Source organism: Bombus terrestris, chromosome 9 (genome assembly GCF_910591885.1).
Source record: "Bombus terrestris chromosome 9, iyBomTerr1.2, whole genome shotgun sequence".
NCBI lineage: Eukaryota > Metazoa > Arthropoda > Insecta > Hymenoptera > Apidae > Bombus > Bombus terrestris.
In genome coordinates, this window is record NC_063277.1 from 10292029 (window position 1) to 10312526 (window position 20498).

Here is a 20498-nt window from a genome sequence, read left to right on the forward strand (position 1 = left end):
CGAAAAGATTATAGGCCGTTATCAAAACGTATACGAAACGAGACATTTAATACTCTTAAATAAAAGTATAATAAATTGTTGTAATTTGTTCTCGAAATTAAAGTCGAATTTCAATTCATACAAATTTTGATACCGAAAGAATTACAGGAGCTAACGTATATGTATATGTAATGTTTCGTAACTGTTTCACATATTGATATAATGAAACAAGTATTATTATTCGTTGAAATAAAGTTAACAATTTAAATAATTCTGACAATTTAGAATCGTATATATCAATTTCTCAAATTACATAGTATATACTATATATCATATCCAGAAATAAATTGATAGAGTAATGTCACTCATTAGCAAATTAGATTAGAATCTCAGAATTGATGGTGCTTGGCACAATGAAATGGAAGAAAGACATTGCAAAGGGCTGAAAGCAAAAGCACAATTGCAACGAGTCAAGAACGATGGATTGATGAAGCAGGAAGAACGGTAACAGGGTGCATTCTAGTCACAATATCTCGATAAAGAGTGGTTGTTCGGGCCAGCGCCGTTGCATTAGGTCGGTTTTCAACGTCTCATTTAGCCAGCGATTTACGAGCACCCACTTGACCCAGATATGCACGATGTACCCAGGTTCGTTCATTGCCTCTCGAGCGTCACGTTCGTCCAGTTTTGGGGTGCGAAACGCGTTTCCGCCCTGTCTTTTCCGACACATTAGTCTCCGTTCTACCGCACGGATAAGTACGAGCGTTAATAATCGCCCGACGAAATTTGAGTTATCGTTTTCTAACGGAAAGTTTTCAGGAGGGTCGCGAATGCACATGAGACCGTGCATAAAAGACAGTTCTAACAGTAAGTCACATTAATTTTCAGTTATTTTCTCGTACTTTATTCCTCATTTATCATATTTTATATTTGTTAATATCTTTTATCCTTAATAATATCCGTAATATTAGGAATATTAGATTTGATTATATGTAATAGTTTAATAGTGAGGATATTGGATTTGACATAGATTTATTGAATTTTGATCTTTATTTTGTATTTCTAATTTCGAAAGCTCTCTGTCGTGAAAGTTGTCAACTCGTAGAAATATAATTCGCCCGTGCGGTAAATTAAATTATAAACTATACAACTATTAACAACAAACAATTATTAACGAACTATATTATAGTTAAATGTACATAATGAGATTGAGATTGAGATTTTTCATAACTTCAATCGTGACTTCCAAATATTTGTAATTATATAGTGTTGCGAATTCATAGGACGGTTCAAAAGGGATTTTAAATTAATGTAGCATCATCATAATTGTTAACCTAAGGTTTGTAAAAATGGAAGTCTATTATCTAATACGTATAATTTATGGAATATTAAGCTATTATATAATTTTCATTTTCTACTTCGATACAAAATTACAAAAAACTTTCGGCAGCTATTATATTTTGCACATAATATCTCCATAAATATCTACAGCTTAAAAATGACATCTTCACACGACGCAAGTATCTTTTCTAAACAACAAAAATTTCTGTTCGCTCCTTTAATTCGAAAACTGCCCTCAAAACTCTTTGAATCCTCGTAATTCACCAATCCAATAAACGTCACCAAAGGAATCAAATTCCAGCGACTTTTTCCAAAGAATTAGATCGATAGCCGTTTGAAAATCTTTGGCGATCAGGTTGATCAGCTAATGGCTGGCCAATATCAGCTCGATAACTCAACAAAAACGTCAAGGGGAAAGAATATAGAGTGGGCATGGGACACGATCCACCAATGATATCGTCCCACGGCGTACGCCGCGTACGAGGTAGTAAATCGTGATTTACGCTAGTCCGTAAAAGACGGAACTATGTATGACATGATATTGCGGCGGAATATATCTATATCGATCGTTTGGCTGGCGAAGATTTCGCCTGTTATACCGTATATTAACTAAAAAACTTTCCAGAGGAATGTTTTCGCTTCCGCGAAGGAAAGTCTTGCGTTACGCGGGATCGTGGTGGCTCTGTTTAAGTTTCAAGTGCATGGAAACTTTATAGAGTCCGCGGAAAAATGGAGAAAATTAAAGGGCATAAAGGCGGTGTCTATGAAACTGGTGGCAACCGCGGTGCTCTCAAGGCATTCGTTTTTACCGCATAAAGGGCGGCCGAGTTGAATAAAGGGAAGCCGCGGTCCGTAGAAAAATTTCACTCGCCGACGAGAGCAGTTGAAAATAAGCATCTGTTCTTTAACCACGGGAGCTGGTAACGCTTTCAGTCCGCTGAGAGGGTTTTATGGAATTTATAGCTGCGAATTGTCTTTGACAATGTCGCTCGTTTTTAACCGATTGGTAGGAGAGGCAAGATTTGGTGATGATTAAGTAGAAGATTAAGCAGGATTATATTGAACAGGAGAAAGGAATTATTTGTGTTTCTTTCTTTTTTAGGTTTTATTTATTAACCTTCTACAGAAGAGTCAAAGGTTTATGCTTGCGCTAAACAAATAGAAAGTCAATGTTTTATCGAAATTCATAATAAGTTGGTAGATTTGCTAGGATTTAACGAGCAAGAGAGTTCTAATGCGCTTGATTACACAGTTCGAATATGTAGTTGCAAATTTGGAGAGTACAAAGCGTAGAAAGTTTGGTTACTGAAATTCAAAGCCGAAAATTCTAATTCCGAAAATTGACTCAAGCTATTTCAAATATCTGCTCTTTTGGTTTCATAACAATTCCCGCATTATTCCGATTAGAAATAAATGTCTTCACGAGTAAATAAATACTAAAGGAATGATACAAAATGTTATACTAATTGTTCAGTACAACGTTTGATTTTTATCCTCCTTTTTATTCGTCTTGCATAGTATAACACGAAGTAAAAGCAATCTCGTATTTAAAAATGTGTTTATAATCATTATTTTCCTTAATTTATTATTTAGATTGAAAATGTACTTTTTAATTTCAGACAGAATGTCTTTCAAATAAGCTGATTTTATTCTTATATTAGTTAAATGTAATTATATATTTCTTGTATTATGTATTTCTATAAAACAAATATTAATTCTATCTAACTCTATCAGAAAGAAACAAGTATGATTGCAGGTGTTTCTTTATATTACTTGAAGAATATATGGATATATCTCGTCTTTTCTAAGGGCTAGACATAAAAGAGATAAAATAAAGTGTTTCAAAAGCGAAAATATTATTTCAATTAAAGGGGGAAAGAAATTAAATATATCACGTTAATGTTTTTATCGTTACAGTTCCTCCTATGCTTTCGATACCAAACCAGCTGGAAGCGGCATATATTGGACAAGATGTCACGTTGGAATGTCACACCGAAGCTTACCCTACCTCGATTAATTATTGGACGACCGAACGCGGTGACATGATCGTCTCTGGTAATTTTAACTTTAATATAGTAATTATATATATATGCCTCAATTGTGGTAATCTGCTAAACAGAAAAGTATTTATTTTATCGAACAAACTTAAGAAGGAAACATTTATTCACGTGGATGTGAATCCAAATATGCTCGATACGATTTCTAAAATAAACTAGAGGTCGTTATTATTAAAATTAAATCTAAAATTAGAAAAACTAGATTATTCATTGATATACATATTTTAAAAATTGACTCTAATGAAATGTTATTCTGATTTCATCAGTGCCTTCGAATTTATTTACGATTTTGTTTAAATTGTAATTGTTGCCTGCCTTATGAAAATTTGCTTCAGATATTGTCTCGTATGTGCTGTTTTTTATATCACAACGTCTCTCATGCGTGGAAGCCTTAAAAGAAAGTTATGTCGACGACAGAAATATGTTCCCGTAAACTCTTCACAATAAAGTTGAGAAAATACTTTGCTACGTAACGTTCTTGCAAAAGAACTTTTTATATAGTTTTGTTGATAGCATCATTAATACTTTCTTTTTTACGCTAGGATATCATATTTAGTATATAAGTTCAAGAATGATATAAATATTTCTTTTTATATTAATTCTTACGTTTTTTTCTATTGTAAAAAAAATAGTCGAACATTTGCTAGAACCCTAACATTTACGAATAAAAAAGTTCATATGTCTTGAAATATATGATAATTGAAGAATTTAATCAAAGTAAAATTTTTTTTGAAAAATTTGTATTTACAAAACTGCGATGTGAAAAATGGAATAATTCGTATACTAAGAAATACGGAATCAATTAACCCCCACATTTTCTTATTCTATACAAACGATAGAGAAAGAAATTACAAAAAATTTAAATTAAAAGTTTAAGAAATTATTGACAATACGTATGGAACTAAAAAAATTTATTCTGGTTTTTCAACTAACTATGTACACACGCGCGTTTGCTGAGTCACAGATTCCATAGAACGTTTGAACGTACGTTTCAAACTGAAAGTACTAAAAAATTCACACAAGTTCAGGTCGTTTGATTTACCATGGTATTTGCTCTGTCGCGTACTATAAACTGTTTCAACCTAGGAAGAATATGGTTTTATTTGCCTAGGCAATTACCATTCTATTGTAGGCGATAAATATGAGGCGGTTTCCACCGACAACGGCTACAACAAGTACATGATGCTGAAGATTAGAAATGTCGGCCCGAGGGACTTTGGTTCATACAAATGCGTGGCGCAAAATTCTCTTGGCGGAACAGACGGTGACATCAAATTGGATGGTGAGCATTTTTCAGAAATTCTATCAGTATTACCTTCCATTTTTGGGAGATATAGATAGACTGAAAGCGTTTCAACCTTTGACCAGAGAACTATGTATAATATGTAGTATCGTAGTATAGAAAATTTAAAAGCATTAGCATTCTTCAATATCGTCTGTACTGCTTTCTTATATAATATAAATTTTCTGATGATAAATAAAATAGTGTCAAATAACGATTACCTTATTCTTACAAATTAAAAGAGTATTTGATTGTCCCACAATAAAAATAACATATTTTAATGCATAAAATAAAATTTGCGTTCAAATATTATATCTATAATAATGGAATAGTGTATTATGTCATCGATATTGCATATAAAAAGTGTGACCAAAATATTCAGAAACGAAAAGAACACCTTTTATATATCATCTTTTAATAATAAAGTAATCGATTGATTCCCAATGGACTTTACGCTAAAACTCTTATCGTTAACAGTCGAAAGCTATCGATCGTTTGACGAGGTCAAGCGTCCTTATCGTTTCAACGTGATTCGTAATTGGCGATTAAATCTACGAAGGATATATTTATCCCGGGAGAATATGCTTTTCCACCTCCTTGGACGAATAAATTGGCTGAAATTAAAAGTTTAACGAGATATATCGTACGGTCGGTTGCTACGAAATGAACACGGTGGAAGTTCACTCTCGAATTTTCCCAGTTTTCCAATATATTTCGTATTTCGTATAGAAGTTAAATTCATTCCTGTACTGTTGAGTACTTATACGAATTTTTTTCATGAAGGCATGTATATTTAGGCATAGAATATAAACATATAGACATGTAGATTGGATCCCAATAAAAGAGGAACAGATGAAATTATTTTTTTGTTGACAATGTTTTCAATACAGATCGTTCTGAAATGTCTTCCTCTCATTTTAAAAGTTCTTGTTTAAAATAACTTTTATAATGCTCGATATAACAGTATTCATTTCGTACATATAAAAATCTGAATATTGCGTTGAAGCAGGAAAATGTACGAAAACATATTTTCAATATCTCATTGTTGTTTTACACACAAATCGTTTATATAAATTGTCACGTACGCGGAAAATTGCAAATCGATCGGAGATAAATCAGGGAAATATACGAGATAAGGTAGAACTTCAATACTCAGTTGATACAATTTTCGTAGAATCATTTTTTACTACAATTCCCTATCTTTGCGCTGACCTTTGACATACAAGTATTGAAACATGAAGAAAGAAAATATATTAAACCTTGAAAGAGAATCAGCTAATCTCCGTCTTAATCAAGCAAAAGAAAATTAGAAATTTCTTTTATTGTTTACTTTTTTCTAATAACTAATACCTTTGCAAGTTTAAATTCTGTAAGTATGCAAAGAAATATTGTTGTGCACTAATTGAGAAGTAATTTCTTTATTTTCACAGAAATCCCAGCACCATCAACCACGTCTACTACACCACCACCTTACCACGTGACCTCATCAATGAAGAAGAATGGTAACTACCTTGAAATCTATCAGGTGTTCAGTCTATTTCCTCTACATTTACCTCAATTTTAATTACTCTATAGAAACATCCAAATGTCGTGCATGCCACACGAAAAGTCATGACAACGTAAGCCTGTGGCGTTTAAATATTCGCGAAAAAGCGAGGAATTAGACAGAATATTCGACATTAATTTACAAATAAAATAGCACACACACACGCGCGCGCGCTCACGCACACGTACACAACCCTCTCGATGGCACTTTGCATCCATCCACCCTTCTTGTTTTTTATCCCGCTGAAGCAAGGACATCCATTCCCGTGTCTCCCTCCCGCGTCATGACGTCCCGGTCGTAAAACACGCCATGTAAAACCGCCTTTGTGTAATGCATTTTAGGTAGAAACGGTAACAAGAAATTACGACAACGACCTATCGACTACGAGGTCGAGGAATGGCGAAATTCAGGTCAGTAAATATCTATTTTAACGCGGGCCGCGTACCTCAGGCATTTCCCACGACGATACAACTGGCTGGCTGCCTGTTGTATCGCTTCGTTCGAGTAATTAGCGTAATTAAAACCTCGTCAACGGTGCACATTCGAGGTGGAGAGATTCTCCAGTGAATCCACTAAATTGCCAATGTTCGGTGATACCCTTTATCCGTGAACGAATTACTTCACGTTACTTGGTCCCCTTTAACTGGCTGGAATGGATTTCAGAATTACGCTTTCGACGACAGTGATTTCACTGATGGATCTTCTGTAACCTCACGTATCGATCTCCTGCTCTTACGTTTCTGATCTCATTTCTTTTTTGTTCTCCTTCTTTTTCTTACATTTGCAGTTTCGCGATTGCACAAACATAATGTTGATCTTATGATTCTGAAGAGACTTTTTGTTGAATTGAGATAACGAACTTTAAGTGAATAATTGGATCAATTCGTATTTATATATGAAAAATTAATAAAAGAATACTGAGATATATTATGTGAATATTTTAGGAATTAAAAATTGCAATTTTTGTTTTATAATAAAGTAGAAAAGATTTAAAACAGGCCTGCTTGCTTCTTATTAATAATATTTGATTTAATTGTTCTCTACGTATCTTTTTATGATTTCTACCATTATAGACACGAAGATTATTTAAAAGATACACTGACTCATGAAAGTAACTAAACATTATACGAATAGAGTTTGGATGCTTACTCCTTTCAACATAGGCTTTCTTTATTTTGGCGCGATGAATAGTGGAAATATTAAATTATACATAAAAAAAAGAGACTTTCAAAAATTGAACAACAAATATTCTTACTTCTAGTTTAAAATTTGGGATTGTTTATTAGATAATTGAAAATAGTACGATCTGAAGTTGCACGGACTGATATCTTGATATTAATTAGCGTACTGTTCTAAGTTGTAGGAGATTGGAATTAGTGGAAAACTGATTTTACTGAAGTTGCTAATTTGTACTCATCAAATATCAATATTTTCTCATACGTTCAACTTACATGTTCGTATATCTATTCGCGAGCTGAAATTGTACTGAAAGTCCTTTTCAGACGCGCCAGTTCGAGAGAAACTCCAGGCCCAAAGACATCAACAATAGTTGGCACTACTATGAACTTCTTTTTCAGCGCACAGTAAGTGCTTTCACTTCAGTTCGAGAGTCTTATATCAAGAATCCCTACTTCAGATATTGATCGAATGAAATCACAAAAAGTATCCAAACTTTTTAATACGATGTTCATTTTATTTTAATTGAACAGAGTAAAGATTCTAACGAGTGCTAATCGACTTTTGTTTCAATCTGAAGATTATAAGACATTATTGATTTTATTTCTATGATAATTTAATTATTAGTATTTATCGATCAGTCGTTCTTCAATTATTATCCTAAAGTATCTGGAAATATACAAGAATATTTTACTTTCAGACAAAACATTGCACACTTACAATTGCATATTTAATAATTAATTATTTTAATATCTCTTTTATTAAATTCTTTTTTAATTTAATTCTTTAATATTTAATTTTATAATATTATATTTTTTTAATTTCCACATTATAGCACGAATATTTATTTAGAAATGTATTTATTCATAAATAGCAATTTTTTATTGAAACAATTGCACATACAAATTACAATTTACTGGTTTAATTTATATTCAAATTGTTGAGATGTAAGAAAGGAATATAAGGAAATATGAATTTTATAATTGATCAAAAAACTTCGTCTGATTACTGTGTGACACGAGGTATAAAACGAATTCCATTTAAAATGGGGCTTGGTAGTTAAGTCGGAAGACAAATTTTTTCCGCGGTTTTATTTTCTTACGGCTGCTGGTCTGATTCCAGTCGGTGCCGTTTAAAGTATCGCATAGCTTATGAATATTGAACGTTGTAATATCTTATGAATACGCATGAGAAGACCAATCCAGCGAGTTTAACTACCGTTAAATTTCGAATATCGATTAAAAGTCTAAATATTCCGCGAAGAAATAATGCATTAATGTAAAATTACGCGCGTATTAAGTATGACCAATGATGAGAGAACTTTCATTCGCTTCTTTCGAATAATTATGCTGTATGTAATAAGCTATGCGATAGGAAATAAGTGGGAAGGTTGAAGTTCGAATGAAATATAATTAAAAATGATGTAACACGTGATTTAACTAAAAAAGATAGTTAAATATTAACATCAGAAAATAAATAGGACACAAAATTTTCTTCGAGAATGGTCATGAAAAGTTTGATATCCCAAATACCACTTTTATAATATAAATTTTATATGTATTTCAAAAATTTCAAATTTATTCTTTATTTTATTAATCTTATGCGACCTTCGGTGAAAACGTCGCAAATTTTCTCCTTTGTTATCAATAATTTAACACAAGTAAAATAATAATAAAGTACTTAAATAACAATAGGAGTAGAATTTGAAATAGAAAGTTTTTTGCGATTGATCGCTTCTTTGATATTTTACATTAATTGTCACGTTTCGTATAAAAGCAGTAGGTGTCTCAATACTCATGAACATCGCGGGGGTGGCAGATAAAACATCTCGCCGAGGGCACTTTCGTTTCGTATGCCAATAAATTGGCAGCAACTGGCACCGACGTTAAACTTTTCGAACTCAGTTTCAATGACTTTGCTGAAAGATTCTGAGGAGCGCCGAAGCGGGAGACTCCCCTTTCTCAAAGTTTACTTTCAATTAATGAAAAACGAGTTTCGTTGACCCGCGGCCGTCGACTGGTTTCGCCTGGCAAAACGCAGAAACGGGCAACGTTGAATTTCTCCCATTTCTTTCTCCGTCTTTCTATCCTTCTCTTTATTTTTCCTCCCGCCAACTCTCTTTGTTAGCCTCTTTCTCGCCTTCATTTGTTAAATCGATCGACATCCGTCGCACGTGCAGGAAGTCGAGGGTGGCCAACCAGTGGCTGCCGATGAATTGATTCTTATACTGTACAAACTTTTATGATCTGTATTCTTCGAGGCGTCGATCGACACGCCAGCCAATTCTCTCCTCGATTCCAAAGAAGCTTATCCTAATGTCGTGACGTGACGGAGGAAAGTTTGGACGAGCGTGTATCGATCCGCTGCTCCTTCTTGATTGGAGCTCGCTCCGATCGCAAACCAATTTCACAGGAAAGAAGAACGTAATTATTTCGTGGTAAATTAATCTAATGATTTGTATCGTCGATGATCGATTAGTTTTATGATTGCGATTTTGTTGATTCAAATGATAAATATTATCTAATGTTAGAATTATCAACGATTAAAGTGTGGAACTTATTGCAAAGAAACTGAAGCGAACTTATAATACAATGGCCTAGGAAAGTATTTGAACTATTCTATTCTAATCTATAAACTAAAATATCTGCATACGGAATACATTTTTTATTATAAAATAGTCTGTACGGAGGTTTTGTAAAAGAAAAAAATGTTGGTACCATTATTCATATGATAAGTTTACTATTCCAAAATTTCAATGAAAATTTGATTACCTAGTATTAAGATAATACGTTTCCTATAAAAGCTTCATAGTAAACATCATAATGAAAAGAATTGTTTTTTTTTTTTTCTCATATTCACTTCCAATTCAAATCAATTACTTTTTGGTTGGACCAAAGCGATAAAACCAATTCTCAAAGGATCGAATTCACCGTAAATTTTCCAAATAATTGCTATAGTTCTCGGCAATTATTACCATGTTAGTTCCAGCTATTCCAGTTAAAGTTCCTTTAAGTTAATTGGCTGTCACGTGATGGCCACAATCGATGGGATTCTGTCACGAAATCGGAACGAACGAAAAGAAGTGAAGGAAATCGTGTGGTCGAGGACCGGTAAAGACGTTGTTAAAGTGTTGGAAAATGGTTCGTCTGTCGCTGTCCGTGCGGAAAGTCACGCGCGCAGCGTGGAATTTACTCGTAGGTGGGAATAACTTTTTTCCAAGCGGACGTGCGATTTCGACATCCATTTCTGAAGACCGAGCCAAAGCGAACAAGGAACTACTCCAGAGGAATTCGCGACGATTGTTTCCCGATCGGTTTTCAAATAAGAAAACTTGTCCGTTCCGAGCCTCGCCCCCATACGTATGTTTTACTTCGCTTCTCTAATAACTACGATAAAGCATTTTTGTTAGATATCGATTCGTAGAAAGTTCTCACTCAACCGAAACCTGTATCATGAGGAATTTGCGGTCGGAAAAATATCGAAAGAATATCGAAAGCACAAAGGTATTTAAACACTTACCATAGAAAACTTTTATATTATATGTATTACATAAAACATTTCGAAATTTCATTGTTATCGTAATGACACATGACTATGTCATGATCATACTGGTCGAACTTGAAAGTTCAATCCGAATATCTATATCGAAATTAAAAGATACTCGCTACAAACATATGTTTAGTAAAAATTTGGTATACAGCCATGAATAGCCAGTTTAAACAATTTAATAAGAGTTAAATATGATCCAATTGAATATTCAGTTTTATGAATGTAAAAAAACAATTCACTGTTTAAATACGTTTGTGCTCCCTACAAAATATATACCTGCATCGAATATTTTATAGCTTTTATGTATATTTTCAAATTTGTTTCATTATACATAACAGTACATAACAATAATTGAAAGTATCTCGTTTATACACAGAATGTATTCGTAAAAAGTGTTTAGAAGCGTTCAATTGCTTTCATGGGCCTATGCATCAGATTATCACAAAAAGAACAAAAAACATATACAAAACAAGAGATTAAATCGTTTCATGCTAGAGGATGTTCGACACAGATATACGTGGTTGACTACATATCAAACAGCTTGGTTTCCATTCGTGCGATACCTGTATGCAGGTCGAGGTTGCTGCCGGGTTAACAGGAGTAAACGTACATATGTATCGACTTCTTCCCGGTTGATATTCATGTATTCATAGCCGGCAACATTACCGGATTTGTATTAGCGCCACAGGTGGCGGTGTTGATCCAACATGGACCTGGTTCGTAAAACTTAGAACAACCGGCCAATCCAATCGAGAGGCGAAATTGAACGAGAGAGAGAGACTGTGCCAAAAAAGAATCGAACTCGACGATAAACTACGTATTTATTGCGACGCAACCCGCCTTCTATGATACCCAAGGGAATAATTTAATAAATTGTTTTCCCAGCCCGCCATATCGCGATCCATCAAATTCCACAGAATTCTGTAATTCGACGGCAGACTCGATTCGAAAATGGCAGCCATCTTCTCTGACTGATTGCCTCAGCCATTCATTCTCGATTTTAACGTTTCCTATCCGCAGCGGCTGTAAAAAAAAAATATTTGCACACTGCATTTATTATTTCAGCTAACATTAAAATAATCAAAATAAATGGGATGGTACTAAAATATTCAAATAACAAGTATCATCGTATGATTTATCATTTAAGCTATATATTAATTATTTACATGGTAATTATTTAGGCCCAAGTTGATATATTAAATTTCGTGTTATTTGAGTGTAAAAATCTGATACTGTGAAAATAAGACGTGTATAGTGAATACTTTTTGTAGCCACTGTGGGTAAAAATTTTTAGTGATATTAGTTAGAGTGAATTCGATGGAAAGAATATTTTAGGACAAGTAACGTTTCAAGTGGTATTAAACACTCGATCTGAATCTTAAACTCGATCTTAATCGCGGCTTGGTTTCTGCGGAACTATGAATAGTCATTTTGGTGTTGTGGTAAGTGTTCCGGCGAAGTTCGTGGTTCTGTGGTTTCAGGGTAAATTTGGAAACGACGCTTTAGATGCAGTTTTAGCATTTTAAGCGGTAAGTTTGATCGGTGTGAATGAATTAAGTTGCATCGATTTTTTAATTAGTTAATTGATATTTTTCTGCAATAATGGATTTTGAAGAAACATTTTTATATTTTTTAAGTAGGATATAATTTATGTGAAATAATAAAAAAGAGATTAATTTTGATTATATTTATAATCCTTTATTTATACAAACGTTCGAATTACCTTATCAATGATTTGGTAACACGAAAAATATTTTGAAGTGATTTTACCAGCTTAAAAAAAGTGTACGTTTAGTCTTTGTTAATATTTGCATAGTTTCCTGTGAATGGTATTTTTATTAGGGAAGAAAAGCTTGACGATGTCAGGATTATATCAACAACACAAATATCCAACATTGGGAGTTCGAAGAAATGCGAAAGATTTGAACTATTTTCTCTGTTTCAAGAAAATGCACAGCTAATTAAAATAGTGCAAAGGCTAGAAATGTTTATGAAATCCAAGCACAACTCGAGTAAAACGTAAAATTTATAGAACGTTCAAAATGATCACTATAAGGAAACATTTCCTTATATATTATAGAAGATAAAAATATAAAAATGCCATTCAAAAAGTTTGCATTAAAGAAGATTAAATAAGAAACACTCATATTTTTTCACAAAACCAAATTTTCATAAATTTTTCTTTTACGTTATGAGCTAGAGAATATGGATTTATTTGCATTTCGTTATTACCTCTTCAGTTCCATTTAATACAAACATGCATAGACAAATACAATAGAGTCGATTATCCGATGTGATGTGAACCGAAGCTGTCTCGGATAGTCGAAAACTCGGATAATACGGTTCGTGGATGTCAATAAGTTGTGCATTAAAATAGTAAAAAACATTTTAATAATGTATTATTAATTTAACTAATTATTTAATTGATTGAAAGTTTCATTAACCGTTTTAACAATATCTGACTATTCACCCTTTCATACTCTTTATGTTAAACTTTCAAAGGAAATGAAGTCATGATAAAATTCAAAATATCTCGGATAATACGGAACTTTCGATTAAACTGGACTTGGATAAGCAAAACTCCACTGTACATATATAAATATCTATAATATAGATATAATAATAATTTGTTTATTCTATAATCTACTGATTCTTTCGTTCCATGATATTTATTGGAAGAATATTAAGACATACTATATATATATATATATATATATATTCACACATATACAATATGTATAATTACGTATTATCTGATCGATCTATTGCTTGCATACGTCACTGAATCAGTCCGATTTAACAGTCGCTGGATGATATCTAATGGAGTATAAATTTATTTAGCCTTCCGCTGGCGAGCCTTTTATCTCATTAAAAAGGGATTTGCACAGACCAAATATCCTAGAGATTCCGAGAATTTGGTCGAATTTAATTCCGAGATGCGGAAGAGCGTCGAGCTCTCACCCACCCTTCGTATTATCCGCGGCAACTCCTTGTATTTATCTCCTCTATCCGACTATTCTCATACTCGCACATATATTTCACTCGTTGTTGAAATATCGACCGTTCTATAGGACGATTCTCACGTATCCGCAAACATCCACCACCATGTTCATTCTATCTTTCCAACGCTGGAAGAACAAGTATGTAATTTGCGAAGCTGTCTATAAATTTCGCCGTTTTTAATATGTGCAGCATTTCGTGCTCAAACAATGAATGTTAAGATCTTTGCACTAAGTTTTTCAGTCGACTATTCATTCTACATAATGCCTTTATCTCGTATTCTTCTAAAATTTAATAATGTTATCCTGTAACCTAATAACGAGTCGAAAAACGAATATATATGTCAGACAACATCTTCGTTTGTACTCTAAACTTTAATAATTTCATTTCATATTTTTGTATGTTGAAAATTTTTGCAAGTAGAAAAGGTATGTGTGTGTGTGTTAGACGTCCCTCTTTAACAGATAATAAGTATACACATACGTTGCTTTATAATTCACATTTGCAAAGATCGTCTCAGGATGTAAAAAAAAGCACACTAAACGTTTCTTTCAGCAAGAAAAATTAAAATGCCTTTACTATATTTTTTTTTGTCGATTTTGATGAAACTAACAATGGTCTTATCATAATAATGGTCATCTTATGGTATTAAAACTAACAATGTAAATTATCTATAATTACATTTTATTCTCAATGAGTTGATTTTAAGTTTCGTGTTGTTCAAGCATTTCTCATTTCATTCAATGGCTATTATAGCTTCTAAATTTTGAAATGCTTATTTTTTTAACATTCTATAGTTAACACACAAAGCTAGTATTCAATCGCGAGCTTTTTGGATTGTTTTAAATCAACGACGTTTAAATACACGCAGCCGGTTCGTTGAATTCGAAAACAATTTTGCATACTGGAAATCGGGAGTTCCTATTGATCGAAAGTAGTCCGGAACGTCCTAAAAAGTTTATTCAGTAGCAAAACGGTAATTTATTCTCACAACAGGAAATCTGTGAATAGTGATTCGTGACAATCTTGCTATTCGAACTAAACGGAAAATTTTCCTCATTTATTGATTCTAATAGAATCTAGTAATACTTACGAAAAGTAACCCATTATTCCCTAGATTTTTAACTCTTTTCGACCATGAAATTCCATTTGAATAATTAGCTTATTAAGCGTTTATAATTCATTCAATTCATTTAAATTTTCATGTTTATTCATTTAAAATTTCTTATCTTGAAATATTCTTTTGTCATAATTCTTACATTTTCTCCTACATTTTAGAAAACTTAATGATTATACGCTGAGAAATATTTTTTCATTTGAGAGAAACTATTCAGGCTGGGAAGAGTTACACATCGTACCCTTGTAAGTATTCGTGAACACACAATATACACAGCATCGTTGGCGTTGTTTCATTTCATCAACGAGACCACTACACTTCTGGTTTTTTCTTCATGTCAATTTAAAATTCTACCATTCTATGCTTGAAAGAATTTTTAATTCTCTTGTAGTCAATATATCGTGACCACCTTTACAATTTTTTTAAGTTTACCATATAGACAGAAATTGCAAGGGTCTCTTTTAATGTCTTCTTTAAATTTTAAGAGTTCTTTTTCATCTTAAGTATAGAATGAATATCGGAGCTTCTTAACATAATGGATAATCGTCTGTTTAAATACTTTTGTCATCTGTAAACATCTTATAATATCCATATATATTTTCAAACTTTAACGATATAATCATGATAATCGAATCTCGCAACAGTGTCAATAAAATTTCAAAACATTTCATATAACACACAAAATACATTCACAAAAGATGAATACCATCGCGAGTCAGTGTACTTTGTATTTCTCAATAATAATTGCATTTTATTTGCTAAATAATCGACTCTAAGAATTTTGTGCAATACAGCACAATGAAGTAGACGAAAACTAGCTTCTCTTGCTTTTTCAAGCTTATAATGCTACTTTTCTTCGTATGTACGTAGCGCTTGCATTTACTGTTTCGTAAGAGGATGGCATTTTGCAAACGATTGTTCCCAAGACTATTCAGATTCGAACTTACAGGGTACGAATTGGTTTCCCGCGTTCGTTCTCTATGAAATTCGAATCACTGTCGTATTGTCCGACCGAAATCCTTTCAGAATGCTATCAGCATTGATCGCGCGGTCACCATCCAAGCATTCGATTACCCAGCAGGTGCATTATAATCGAACACTCTATTATTCGCGCAACATGTTCTCGCGGGCACGGGATGTTTTGTTGCATTCTCATTTCCACATATTCACTACGTGCTTCTGTTATCCCCTCTCAAGTACCATTCTTGTTGGCTAGGGATCCATAGTTAATTCTAGAAAATAACAATTTCATACATTATGGGGAAAATACTAACCGCGCCAGTGTTTACGCGAACGAAATTGTCGCGTTTCAGATGTTACTATGTAATATTTGGAGACCAGGAGAACTGAGCTGTTGTGAATTAATTCCTCGAATATCGTCCTTGAATATTGTTGTTAAGTTAGCCTAGAGACTTTTCAATAATCTAAAATTATTGTACGAAATTATATGTTATGTATTAATTATGAAATTAACAAAATTGTTTCACGAGATCGAACGATATATCGTAAATAAAAGAGGCCTTTATGTCAAATCCCACTAAACTCAGTTTATAATTGTTACTGCAAATAAAAATGTTAACTCCTGTGTTATAAACTAAATAGAGAAATAAAACTTTCAATAATCCATTCGATTGATTTGCGAATAAGAATTTTATTATCTATACGCTCGTCACAATATTTAAAATTTTAGTAGTTAGACCATTAATAGTTGTTAAACAGGACAAATGTTTTACAATTTGCGTTGCAAATTGAATATTTTCGTTATTATGGATATTTGAGTATCAACGGTTGGTTAAAACGATACAAGTAGTATACGACACGTATGGTCAGACAAGTCACAGAGTCATTGAACGTGCAATTCACACCAAATTATTGTATTGAAGCAACTGTAATTTAGAAGTAATCTTACAATCAACAAATACTTACTGTATCTAAAAACCCATATCTATTTAAGATTATTCTCAAAAAGATAAAATTTCGTGTGCACTAATTAAAACTTGAAGCGCTGTATTCGTTCATTCAAAAAATCATTCAAATTGGAAGGCTAATAGAAATGAGAAATAGAAATAGAAATAAAATTTCGATCGTTGGAAGATTCGTGCAGAAGAAGATTTGTTTGATTACAGATTACGACAGAGATTACGATCCGCCATCGATGAGGCCGCCAGGCGAGCTTCCGGTCGACGCCCTAAGTCCGGGCGTTTCCCATCGGGCTCAACTCGTTCTTCATCTTTTGGTGAGTTTGCTGTCACTGCTACTTCCAGCCATCAGAAGGTGATTCTCACGTCGCGGGAACGGGGCTTCCAGTTCTAGTGTTTATTGGACGGTGACCAGACCGGAGACGGCTACCAGTTTCCGGTACGCCGGCTTCGGCTGGATGATGGACGAGTGCGACGAGACAAGACGCGCTTGAAATTATTTTCATACTAAACGTAGACGTATACAGAGAGCAAAAAAAGAGGATATTATATATAATATATATATAAATATAAATAAATATATATAAATAAATAAATATAAATATGATATGTTGTGTAAGTATACTTACAGTGAGTATGAAGGAATTCCTAGGCTTTTATGAATGACGATGATTTTGTGGCGCGCGACATCTTTGCATTCGAGAAAAGACTTCGTCTTCTCTTGTCATGTGTGAATCGAGTATTCGCGTTTAGGAAAAGAGAAAAGACAAAGAAAAGAGACGAATAAATAGAACTTTTCGTATCGACTAGAAGAATTTAATTGCGTATGATAATAGGTTACGCCAACGGTTTTCAGCCGATATTAACGCGACACATCGATGTTCCGCGAGAAATTCGACGGTTGCGTCGTCTGGTATAACGCGTTATCGCTTTAAATGTTCCGCCAAAACCGAGTTTTATAATCAAACGTGTGTCGCGAATTTTTTCCTGGGGCGGCTGAGAATCACTGGCCTCGAAACGACTCGAGTAGTTCCGTTAGTTCTGTAGTATTACGAACTCGTCTATACGAGTTTCTTCGTTTCTTACCTATGTAAATACCATTGATTTCACGATTCTCCAAGATGATTCAGCGTTCTATAGATATTCTTCTTCATTGTAAAGTTCAATCGTTACTCGCGTTCATTTCATTGTCGTTATATCGTTCACGTTGTTTAAAAAGACGAATGTTCCTCTTTGTAAAACCAAACGTATACTTCTCTTGTATCATGAGGACAAAAGTTTCTTTTATCATCGAACGAGGATAATTAAAAATTGTTCTGAATCGTAGTAAGTCCAAAAAATGGGGTGACAAAGTACGTAAATCAATTCGGTTCGACAAGAAGAAAAATTATTTTCTAACGATTTTACGTACTTTCCATCCGTAAAACCGATCTCATAGCTCGTGAAACGAACAACCAGTTGTCAATGTTGTGTCCTCATTGATGCATTTCGTAACACGATGACTCACGATGACATTAGTTATAATCTAGTCGAGCGAACAAGGCACAACTGTATTTCGGTACATGTAATGACATATACGTACGCATGAAAGAATAAACGAAAAATGCATAATTATCCATTATATACACAGGAACATATAATATACATAATATATCGAATCGTAGTTGTGTTGAGATATGCGCTCTTAGGTTTCATCATTAGCTGTTTCTGACTGGCGCAAACGTGCATGCACTGATACAAAACGCTAGTCGTACATACGTAAACATTGCGGACGCGTTCACGAATGCGATTCGACACGATTTAAGATAAAAATCGTGTGAGTTATTGCATACTAGAAGCGAAGAAACACGATGATGATAATGATGATGTTGCGTAGCCCCGAATCATCGACGACGGTGTCTTCGTGCAGAGAGCTTCGTCGTTTCAGTTTCAATTACGCATTAGCGAAGAGAATTCGTGGTCCTCCTGCAAGGCTACACGTCGATGACAATATTTTTAGCTTTAACGAGACTTAAAGTAGATTTAACGATCTGTAGAGCGAACAATATCAGGAAAATTAGTCATCAATTAATAAAACATGGGCCATTTTTCGACAGAATCCTTGACCCATTTTGCTTTCTTCTGCATGAATAAATTTATTTTTACTACTCTTGATTCGCATAATTTTCTGTAAATACCAAATAAGGAGAAGCTTTAAACGATATTTTGAACCTTTGTGATGCAAGTTCACAGAAGTCTATTTCGAGTTTCGTTCGAGTCTAACGTAGATCTGGTAACAACAGTGTAGATGCAGTGCACTTGGAAAGTCTTGAATCGCCCATTCTTATCAGAAGAATTCGTAAGTGTTTTCGTTCCTTCGTTTGCGAAACGAATTTTCATATTTTTTCGAAAAATTTTACTTCTTAGTAACACAGTGTCTTCTATGAAACTTCTACATTTTAGTTTCAATTATTTTAAAAAGATTTTTATAGGATCCTTGTAAATAATCCTCCAGTCTTATAAAAGTCACAAAAAGAGGGTCATTTCGTTTTTATCATTATGTCGGTCACTTGATATTGCTAGATGATTCGAAACTTTTTAAATGGAAGTGTACATGTTCGAAAGAGCCGTGTGACATTTTGACATGTTATGAGAGTTCTGTACGGAACTCGAGTATAAAACACGAGAAAGAAACGTAACGCGTCTTTGCCGATTGATTGTTCTGTAAATATTGTAGATACGTTATGCTGTGATTAATCTGAATCGTCGTCTATTAATCACGGTGATGATTCGAGGCTGCGATTGTTGAAGCAAAAACAAAAAAAGTGCAAAAAGGCAAGTGTTGTGAATAGCGTATTACAGCGACCGTACGAAATGTTATGGCGATGATCGTATGAGAAACATCGTTCAGTAGAAGAGAAAAACCAAAAAAAAAAAAAAAAAAAAAAAAAAAAAACGAGTCGAGGCTACAGCGATTATAGATATGTCGTATTGAATTATTATAATAACGTTATTAATGTATCATGCCCGATGGTTTCACTATGTCGAACGATTTTTATGAGTTACAACCGGATATCGAAAAACGATCCGTGAAACGAGCATTAGAAATAGATGATGAAATTGTCGGACTGAATATCTTAATAAATCGAATACACGACTGCCATTATAAATCACTGTTCAGTTATTCAAACTCATCGATTTATATAAAATATTTTGAAGTCATTATTTTATTATTGTCGAGTCTTTCTTTTCGTTGTTTTACAATACACATATAAAATGTTTCTTCCAGTTGTGTTGTTAATGTTAATTCTGGAATATTCTATATAATGGATATTTATCTATATAATAGAATAGAATTCTAGAATATTCAAAATAAATTGCGATAATTCGAAGATTATGAAGGAATCAGCAGCAGGTAAGTGAGTTTTTTTAAGCAATTTGAGTCTTCATAAGAGGGTTATTTTGCAGTATGATAACAATACGATAACAAAATGCATGAAATAAATCTTCTTAGGTCTTTAGGTTACAGGCTTTTTTGAAAAAACCGAACAAA

At 33.5% G+C, this 20498-nt stretch overlaps 1 protein-coding gene across 8 annotated transcripts in view; it reads left to right on the plus strand.

Annotated features, from left to right (window-relative positions):
* LOC100644893 (neurotrimin) overlaps positions 1-20498 on the plus strand; it is a 322978-nt gene that overhangs the window by 287690 nt on the left and 14790 nt on the right. For 4 of the 8 annotated variants that reach the window (XM_048409027.1, XM_012311795.3, XM_020864360.2 and 1 more), the window contains 5 exons: positions 3238-3375; positions 4489-4659; positions 6090-6161; positions 6547-6615; positions 17174-20115. In XM_048409027.1, the coding sequence (XP_048264984.1) occupies positions 3238-3375; positions 4489-4659; positions 6090-6161; positions 6547-6615; positions 17174-17325 (602 nt within the window). In that variant the 3' untranslated portion in view covers positions 17326-20115. Of the gene's footprint in view, positions 1-3237; positions 3376-4488; positions 4660-6089; positions 6162-6546; positions 6616-7707; positions 7833-17173; positions 20116-20498 lie in introns of those variants that run through there. The other 4 variants (XM_020864358.2, XM_020864361.2, XM_020864362.2 and 1 more) reach the window with 4 other exon arrangements.